The following is a 9,969-nucleotide window of genomic DNA, read 5'->3' as shown; positions in this document are numbered from 1 at the left end:
TTGAACTAAGTACATCATGGTTAGGTTTACAATATCATGGTTTGCTCCGCAGTGACTAATCCCGGCGGCCGCGCCGCTATGTGCCTCAATAGACGGATTGTAAGATATCCATTAACTTGTTTTCATTCATAATCTAAATTGCTGTACTAGAAATCCTCTCAGAGTCACTTGGGCTTGTGAATCTTGTAGAATCCCAATCAAAAAGAGACCACATTTCAGCAGGAAGTTGGAAACAATGCTCAAGGAAAGTAAGTTTTGGGGAGACCAAAAGAGGATAAGGGGTGTGGCTCAGTGCAGCAGCCATGGATGGAAATAGTTTGGAAATTAAGAAACGCGCCACAGATGATGCGCTCATTAGAGCCTCCAGTTGCGCTGTAACACTGAAATCGTATTTCAAGCCGTTCGAACACGTTTCCTTGTTTTGGATTTCTAGCGGTAGTTGAAGGGTGTTCGTTAAACCTACGTCAGCTCCAATTCCGGCAACCAAGTTTTGGGATCCGAGAAGAAGATCAATCCCGAAAGTAACTTGCGGCTTGAAGTGCTGATACAAGGAGAGCTGTTGAGGATTGATTTCAAACTGAGGACGATGGTGACGAAAATCTAAATGCGTGTTATTCAATTGACCATGCTGTGGATTATGCCCATCAATTGTGGCGTCGATGTTTTGCCACTCAACCTCTGCGCCAAGTGTCAGGTTTGCGGAGCTTGTGAAGACCAAAGCAGTGTTGCTGATTAATTGAGCTTTCGAGCCAACCGATAATATCTATATTTTGAATGTGTTAGAAGCTCTTTCTTCGCCGACATGAGCTTTGGTAGAGAGAAACTTACACCCGGAATCACAAGCCCCGGCAGATTTATAGATAGGACGGTGACATCCCCATTTGACACTTCACCGGACCCAGTCAAGATCAATTCCACATCGAAATTCGCTTTCAAACGTCCTGTCAACCTGGCTGCTGTTTCCTTGGGTGGTCTTCGGCAATTCTCAATGTGGTTTTTCCGATGAGGAGCCGTACTGTCACACAGTGGCAGGGTTAGTTCATCAGTCACCAACTGAGTGCCGTTTTTTATCATAAGCTCTAATTCACTGCTGGTACTTGATATAACTTCTTTGAGTTCGTGCGTGGCTAGGAAAGCGTTTTGAGGCGATATTGGAGCGGAGATGAGGCCGATGGCCAATTGACCTTGGGTAAGCGTAAGGAGTTGGGCACTGGTGTCTTCAACTGATGAAATAGCTCTTCCTAGCTCTGCTTTCAGCTCGATCTTCGTAGTGTGATCTGTGGACAAAGCAATCTCGTTTACACGGTTGTAAAACTCCGAAATCAAATTCACCAACTTTTCGCTCAGCTTTGAAAACTGAGATACCACAATATGTTCCGCCGATTGAGCCAGTGCAATAAGTTGTTGTTCAGCCCGGTATAAGCTTTTCATGAGTTTGTTGATACATTTGATACCGGCGTTTATTATGCGACTTGCCCAATCAATGCTGAGTTGGAAGTCAGAATCAACAAAGCAGTTTTTGCATTTAATATCAAGAGATCCGTAGGGCCATTTAGAAATGTTGATGGGGACTTCGCCGGTAGAACACTTGTTCTCGCGGTGATCAAAGTTCAAAGAAGGTGAAACGTGCAGGGTCGTTGGGGCTGCAAGTCCTCTTCGAGCGTGTGCCGATTTCTTGGAGGGTTGAGAATTAGAACCTTCAGCTTTCACTTCAACCACTCGTATTTGGTGTTCATAAGCAACGACGTCCCATCGAGATCGGAAGCCGGAAAGACTCAGAGTGGTTGGCTGATCGTCATGATACTGAGACTGAAGTAGTGATATCGCAAAGAAAGGGTGGTACCTTTCCCAACCTGGTCCGTCGGAAGCGCAGTTTCCAGTGTCTCCATCCAACACGATGACCAGTGGAAATGCCCATTTATCGGCTTGCAGTTTGAAATTTTGCGAGGAGAATTCTAAGTGAATTCCGTCAATATCACATTTTATTGATCGTATTCCAAGATGATCTGAAGCGACAACAGCCGGGTAGCGCATAGACCAAGAGATAACTGAAGCATAGTGAGCGGAATCTTGGTAGCCTGCTTCGGCGTAGTAGAGGGATACATTGTAGACCGGCTCAGTTTGTGCCAACCGGCGTCGGGGAGCATAATAAGGATCAACAGGATGAACACTTCGGTGTTCTTCAGTCAGCCCAGCGGATGAAATGACAAAGAACAAAGTGGCAAAACAGCAGACCCGCAGAACTAGAAGAGTAAATGAAGGTGGATTGGACATGCTACTTGAGCGTTTGGAAATATAAGTTAGTTTTGAAGGAATGAAATTGGATGGCCTCTTTGGTAGTCTCATTAACTGTGGGGATTCAAAAGAATGACTAAAGATGCTGATTTCTCGAGAAAAACACAGATTTCATGAACAGAATCTGTGCGAAAAAAAAATCCCCGTGCTACAAGTCTATTGTCAAACAGAACAGTATAATTGTGAAAAATGAAAAAGGAAATTAAGAGTTAGAATGTCAGTAGCACCAACTATTTGTCTCTAAATCCTTTACCATCAAGAACGTCCAGGCAAGTCTAGCCTCTGATCAGACATGATGACACCGCCTGCCCTCGGGTCGTCTGAACCTCAGCGGCGTCTAGTGGCTTTTGGAATTAGGGATGTGTCATAAAAAGGGACTCAATACCCCGTCGCAACAAGAGGTCAACATCGCCACATGGTTGGTCAGGGGTAGTGTAGGAATGGAATGAGCGATCTCCCCAAAACATGGTCACTTTTATTCCGGGACCAAGGAAGAAGCAATCGAACCAGACTTCTTTGGTGTTTCTTCAGAACAGTTCAATAATGAGATCCTTTATGACATCAACGTCACGTCATTTTGGTCCTTGGGGCGGTGACCAAGGTCCGCATAGTATCCGCAGCAGATAATTGGCCACTGCAAAAGATAATAATTATGCATTGCCCACCTGAGGTCGAATCCTAACTTAACTAAGTCCCTCCCGAGGGAGGCCGAAGGCCTCCCTCTGGGAGGGACTTATGCCTTACAGGTGATTTTGGCCTGAGAGTTATGCCCCAAATCCTTGCCTTTTTGTGCTAGGGTCCCTGTACGGTGGTGTGTTTTTGTGATCACCCCGTACATTTTCACTAAGACTCATCAGAAGCGTGGCTATCTCCAGCCACCTTCTGGTGTATTTTTCTCCTTTCCAAACTTGAGATACAGGGGATGTAAACACAAAGAAACTTGTCCTGGCTAGAACAGATGATTGATCACTGTTTTTCCAACTGGCTCCCTTGGGATTTGGAGTGAATAGCTGAAAATGCATGTTCCCACACGCATCCTGCAGCTTTGCGACATTCTCAGATCTGTCAGAGCAGTGAGTCCTGGATACCTGTCATTTTTTTTTCCTCAAGGCAAGTGTATGGATTTGCACTAACAATGCTGTTTTAACAGTCTCCGGGTTGGCTTTGTTGTGGCGGGATTATGGCTTTATGGATTATTACATATTTCTTATTGCCATAACACATACTCACATACTATTCACTTACAAGTTCTAGAATATTACCTTATTTACTATCTCACCAACCCAAATATACACTTGTAAATACTATAAATACCTTACATCAAAGTCAATACTATTTTCCCCTTGGGGGAGTTTCCCAGTTCTGGTACAACAGGCTTTTGCCATCCACCATCTTTGATGCATCATTGTGAGTGAGGCAGGAGGACTCATGATGATATTGATGCATCAAAAATTAGACAAGATGTTGATATTTCATCTGATCCAAAAACATTGTTGGGATCCTCAGAGGTGAAGGAGCTATGGGAACATTTGTCAAAATCAGTGTTTTTGGCCTTTGCTCTCAGTCTTAAATCACTGATACCACATAAGTCCCTCTGGTGGAGGCGCTTCGCGCCCCCACCTTCGGACTTAGTTAAGTTTGGGTCAAATCCCTCTGTTGCGGGTGTGTAATCCCGCGAGAAGCAAGCCTCCGACAGCCCTCGGCAGGAGGGACTTGTGCATAATTTGCGGAGCCAAGATTCTGACCTTTATGGGCAGAATTTCCAAAGTGCTACATACAATAGCTTGCCCTTCAAGCTTTTTTGAATAAAATAACTCAGGCTGTAGACCTGGTTTTTTTCCTGACCACCCTACAAAATTTCAGGTGGTTCATGGAAATCCTAGCACCCACAAAATATCCACAGAATCCCCCAAATTGCTGAATTTTCAAGCAGTGGCCAACTTAAACACTGCATTTTGCAGCTTGTGTACATTGTTTGGGGTTGGTTTTTGTGTAGGCTTCTTTCAGAGGATGCTGAAAGCCGTCCAAGACCACCATCTGTGAGTATGACTGAGTGAAAAAATAATCATAGTGACATTCTTGCTGTGCCAGATTGGGGGGGGGGGGGGTCAAAGTCTTGAGGGACTTGGTTATTTTTCTAAATTCCTACATCTTCTCTGGTTATGTTGAGAATTGAAGTTGCAAGTGAAGTTGAGGGTTTAAGCTTAATTAACACAAGACCCTCTTCGGAGGACCTGGTACGGCCTGGCTGGCAGGAAGCGCCCCTTGTTTAGAGTTGAACGAACCAAAATAATTCCTCCTGACCTGCTGCGCTTTGGGGACTTTTCTTGGATCGGCAGATAAGATGCCATCGACCTCTTTCCAAACCTGAAGCTCTGCCGCACCGAGACCTACGGCACAAAGCAAGGCGCCAACTGAAGGCTGAGAGATGGGTGCATCCGTGGTAAGCTGATGACAATGAAATATTTTATAGAAGGTCGAGATTTACTGCGGACATGTGAACCTACGTGAACATGTCTCAAGCTCACGTCTTGCCACTCAGTCGCGCAGTCGGGAGGGGCTTAAAAGTTAATTTGCACTTGTTGCAAGTTGGGTGTGATTCGAGTCCGGGCGATGATGTCATTCTCAACCACGCACCTTGTTCACCCTCACCCCTCCAGCCCTCCGCCAGCCCATCCACGCCTACTGACCATCAAGCTTTATCCCTCGCTTCCTTCGTCGGCCATCGACCCACGCAGCTCATCAAACCAAATCATCTCAGTCTCTTCTTCTCAAGCCTCTACCGACAAGTTCATCGTTCAACATTACCATTTGCCACGCTCATCGGCTCGGTCGCCATACGACAGCTACCTCATCGACTTGAATGACTCCAACCAAAACACCAGGCTTCCAGGCACAATTACCGCCATTCAACTGGTGGTTACTAATCGGGCTGCACTTTCCCCTTGCTTGGTCTTTGGAACGGCCACCGGTGGTTTATATCTTACCAGATCTGGTGAGTGGCTCCAGCGCTCAGGCAATGGTTCAAAAATTGATCGAGAAAAATTCATCCTTACTCAACACACTGCCTCATGGATCGCTCGTCAAGACTTCTCACGGCCGCATTCGAAACTAAGACAGCTTCACAGATCACCTGTATTGGGTCTTGCAAGCTGTCCACTTGATATCCAACCAACTCTCCTGATCAGCGGATCGTCAACCGAGTTTCTATTGTGGGATCTTGACGATCGACGAGCCCGGCCTACGTGTTTACGCGCGTTTGGACGGCAGAATCCCCGGTTTCTTTCAAATCCGTACGCGTCATTCTTGGTTGATGTTCAATTTCGTCGGGCTTCAGCAGGAGAGGTCAACCTACTGGCAGAATTTGAAGATGGCTTGGTATCATGTTGGAATCTGCACGCGTTACTTGGCGACGAGTCAACTAAACCGAGCCCCAGCGTGTTTTCGGCGAAACATCAGAAAGCGTTTCCACTACTGGATGCTTGCTGCGCTTTAGGGGGAGAGAATGATTTTCACGTGTTCACTGTTGATCCTGAAGACGGTTGGGTTCAGAAATCCCCGACCAGTCGCAAACTCTTTCAACTGCCCAGCCCGATCTCCCGCTTCGTATGTATACAGTGTGACCACCAATCCCAGAAGGTCAGTCTCGTTGTCGGTTTGTGTTGCAATACCTTTGCTTTTCGCGCTCAAACATTTGATCACATCCTGAGTGAGCCACCCGTTGTCCTTATATTCTAGATCGGAATGTTGGTCCTCTTCCAAGACACCCAACAGTTGATGCAGATTGATGTAGATGACTCTTCCCTTGAGGAACCGCCGCGTGTTACGATGAGCCAAGTAGAATCTGACTGTGTGAGATACAGCTGGTCGAGCTCAATCTGCGTGCCCTGCCTTTCTGACTACAATCTCGCATCGTGCCATTATTGGGTCAAGACATTCTTTCACTACGATCGATCCGATGGATGCCTAGTGACGTTTAAATCAACCACTCAAGAGATAAAAGTTAGACAAATTGGCCGATCGATTCCGATGGCTCAATCATATGACACAAATACGCAAGTCAACTTCAACCGCAGTGGCAGCTCTGTCATCAAGAACATTGGTTTCTTAACCTTGGAAATGATTCAAGTCGGTGCTTTTTTCTTTTTCTTGCTTTGCCCTAGCTCTTATCTCATTTCTTTGGACAATCGTATGGATTTGTTTTGACACTTCATATAAATCCATTTTTGCTAGGGAATAGGTGATTTCCAAACCAGGGATGCAGATCTGATAAACATATTCAAAGACGAATTGGATCAACGTTTAAAACTCCCAAGTCACTTGAGGTAAGCTTTCCGCGCCTGGCAAGCATCATCATCTTGGGTTTTTCTTTTTGAGATCCGCTGATCTAATACACAAACCTCATGCACAGATTAGCAATCTATAAACGAATGCTCATCAAATCCAAGTCACAAGAGGAGGAGCTCACCACTACATACTATCGCTATTTAGCCCGCCCTTCTCCGGAAACATTTTTGAAGAAATTCAGAGCTGCTTGGAAATTAGAAGACGCCGAATTCCAGTTTTCACTTGAAACGTTAGTTATATTGCCTCTCTTTCCCGTTTTCCTTGTATAGATATTTGGTTCTCATCAGTGATATGTTAATGGACTTGAACTTATCAATAAGAACAGATTATTGTCGATTTTTCACGGGATGGAAAGATATTCAGAGTCATCATTAATTGACAAATTGGCACCAGTCTTATACAGCTTCTTGAAGATATTGGAAAGTGCAGAAGGAATAAGCAAGTCGGATGATGGCGAAGAATCGATAGAGTTAGTGGAGATATATAAAGTCAGTTGGTTAATGCTTGATCGATTTGGTGAAGGTGCCTTTGGAGAAAAGGGGAAGAGTCACAGCGATCGCAAGAAAAATTACGAGGTTTTTGTTGAGAAGGTTACACAAAGCTTGTTGGACCGTCGATCGTCAATTGGAAGGTCCTTACTAGAACATCTTGGGTATCATTCTGTTTCGATGGGGGTCAGTCAATCATCTTTCAGTAAGATCCAGTCGGCTGCATTGGGATCGAATGTATCAGAATAGCTGGCTAATAGCTGTATTTTCACATGTGTTATCAGAAGGAATGTTTGCCCCGCCTCACTCATGGGTTCTTGATGGGGTTCTGTTCACCAGAATCATTTGAGTTGAGTTTCAGTTCCTCAGAGAATGACTCCTGAAATAATTGCAGAGTTACCCATAGGCTTCTGACTGTTTTTTTAATGTCTATTTTAGACATTTAATAGATCATCTGGTTATCGGGCATTCCGGGCTGACTTCATTCATCGAAGTATGCGCTAGATTATTGGAACATTTCGGCCAAGATATCATTCAGTTGACAACACGAAAAGATATACTGGTCAGTTCACTTCCTTTTAACCATCATGCTGGTTCGCTGCTTTCTGACTATCTCTTTGCGGTTGGTTGTGTTTTTACAGAACTTTTTCAGTCTTACTCATGATCTAAATTTCCAAACCTTCAGAAATTTGCCCTAAAGGGGTTGTTCCATTTTGTAGCAAACAAGCAGCAAAAAGTAGCGGATATATCTGATTTCAATCTTCAAGTATTATATCACATTGGCTGTGAGCGTGTAGTATTGTGTTGTTTCTTGATTATGTATTTGCTACTTTGTTAAGGATGAGACATATGAGAAAGAATGTAATTCATTCAACCAGATAGCTAATCAGTGGCCAAGAATTTGGCTCATCCTACCCATCTTTCTCCCTTTTCCCACATCATCCAACATACATTTACTTGGTTGAATTTTTCAATCAGGGGTTACATCATACAAAAAAGAATCCAATCAGCAGGAATAACACAGTCATACCCTGATTGTAAACAATTGTGTATGCATACCTAGTCTGATCTGTTGGGAAGTTGTTTTGATGACCAATTGAACAACAGACATATCATTGGACAGAAGACTAATAGGGGGGTTCACAATTGGATTTCACCAGCAACATTTTATCACCTCACCAGGAGAGATGCGCACGCTGCGCAATTAAACTTTCAGCCTCACACCAGGAGGATTTTATGCTGGCTGAGCACCGGAAACGTACTGGTGCCCATCACACCATGAACCCGGGCAGGTCAAGACCAGCCATCAATCTCACATGTACATATCATACACCTCAACCAATGACTGATCAAGGCCAATCATTGGGTCAACCAGGACACACCCATACATGCACCCCACTCAATGACCAACCCGGTCATCAGGTGGATACATACTCCACTCAATGACTTTGGGTCATCAAGTGGATCACCACTACCCAGTCATCGAGTGGGTACACACTCCACTCGATGACCGGATTGGGTCATCCATACCGACTTGATGGCCAGACCGGGTCATTGAGTGGACATACACTCCACTTGATGGCCGGACCGGGTCATTGAGTGGATACACACTCCACTCAATGACCAACCCGGTCATTGAGTGCACACACTCCACTCAATGACACACACTCCACTCAATGGCTGGACCGGTTCATCAAGTGTAGTAGTTATCCACTCAATGGCCAACCTGGTCATCAAGTGGATATTGGCTCCACTTGATGTCCTGTTTGGTTCATCAAGTGGAGCGGGTATTCACTCAATGACCAACCCGGTCATTGAGTGCACACACTCCACTCAGTGGCTGGACCGGTTCATCAAGTGTAGTAGTTATCCACTCAATGGCCAACCTGGTCATCAAGTGGATATTGAATCCACTTGATGTCCCGTTTGGTTCATCAAGTGGAGCGGGTATCCACTCAATGACGGACCCGGTCATTGGTGGAGTAGTTATCCACTTCATGACCGGGTTGGTCATTGAGTGGAGTGTGTGCACTCGATGACCTGGTTGGTCATCAAGTGGGGTTTTATCCACTTGATGACCCAGTCCAGCCATTGAGTGGAGTGTATGTGTCCACTCAATGGTCCGGTGTGGTGATTTATATAGGCAGGTGTGGTAGAATGTCCACTTGGAGATAGCATGGGCGGGAATTCACAGAGCCGCTGAGCACAGAGTGCATTCTGTGAGAATATCAGCTCAGGCAAACGGCGCAGCGCTCATAAAATGAGAGAGCGGCCGGGAGCTACAATAGCTGCGGAATCTGGTAAGCAAAGCAAACCACTTCTGCAGTCCAAAACAGCAGCGCAGATTCATAAAACTGAAACTCCAATATCTGGTTTATGCAGGTCCGACTCCAGCAAGCCGAAAAGTAAAACTTGCGGAAAATCCCAAGAGCAAGTCACTTGCAGAAAGAATATCCAAAGCTAGCGCCAAAGGTAAGCGGCTGAATAAACTTCTGACAAGCTGATCAAGATGTTGAGCTAATGCCGCATCCCAATAATTTCCTCAGACATTGTCAAACAGGAAAAGACAGAACAAGCCAATTCTGCTCAGAGAGCAGGAGAGCGAGGTGAGTAATCTTGTCATAAAGAAAAGCAAAAGATAGAAACAAAAGACTAAAGAGCAAAACTCACCGTCACATAAACTACGCAGACAAAGTGGGAGTGCTTATACGTTGTTTTGCGGAAGCTCAGCAAACTGGAAAAAGAACCCCATAGGGCAACTCTAGTAAGGACAAACGTCCTCTGAGAAAAAGGAACACAAGAAGCTGACATAGCAACCAATTGCCGCAGCTTGAGCTAC

General features: G+C 45.1%; 2 protein-coding genes across 2 annotated transcripts; one reads left to right on the top strand and one right to left on the bottom strand.

Moving 5' to 3' along the window:
- Positions 1-459: 459 nt before the first annotated feature.
- PtA15_18A151 (uncharacterized protein) lies at positions 460-2,274 on the bottom strand (the record flags this gene model as incomplete). The annotated part of the gene is made up of 3 exons (XM_053164662.1): positions 460-600; positions 677-763; positions 829-2,274. The coding sequence occupies 3 exons, from the start codon at positions 2,272-2,274 to the stop codon at positions 460-462; spliced, it is 1,674 nt and encodes a 557-aa protein (XP_053028649.1).
- Positions 2,275-4,908: 2,634 nt separating this feature from the next.
- On the top strand, positions 4,909-7,828 carry PtA15_18A150 (uncharacterized protein; the record flags this gene model as incomplete). Its single annotated transcript, XM_053164661.1, has 10 exons — positions 4,909-5,290; positions 5,384-5,934; positions 6,034-6,147; positions 6,229-6,423; positions 6,529-6,620; positions 6,707-6,871; positions 6,968-7,316; positions 7,415-7,479; positions 7,569-7,692; positions 7,772-7,828. The coding sequence occupies 10 exons, from the start codon at positions 4,909-4,911 to the stop codon at positions 7,826-7,828; spliced, it is 2,094 nt and encodes a 697-aa protein (XP_053028648.1).
- Between the last annotated feature and the right edge of the window lie 2,141 nt (positions 7,829-9,969).

This window comes from Puccinia triticina, chromosome 18A (assembly GCF_026914185.1).
Source record: "Puccinia triticina chromosome 18A, complete sequence".
In the NCBI taxonomy this organism is placed as follows: domain Eukaryota; kingdom Fungi; phylum Basidiomycota; class Pucciniomycetes; order Pucciniales; family Pucciniaceae; genus Puccinia; species Puccinia triticina.
This window is presented reverse-complemented; position numbering and strand designations above follow the sequence as displayed.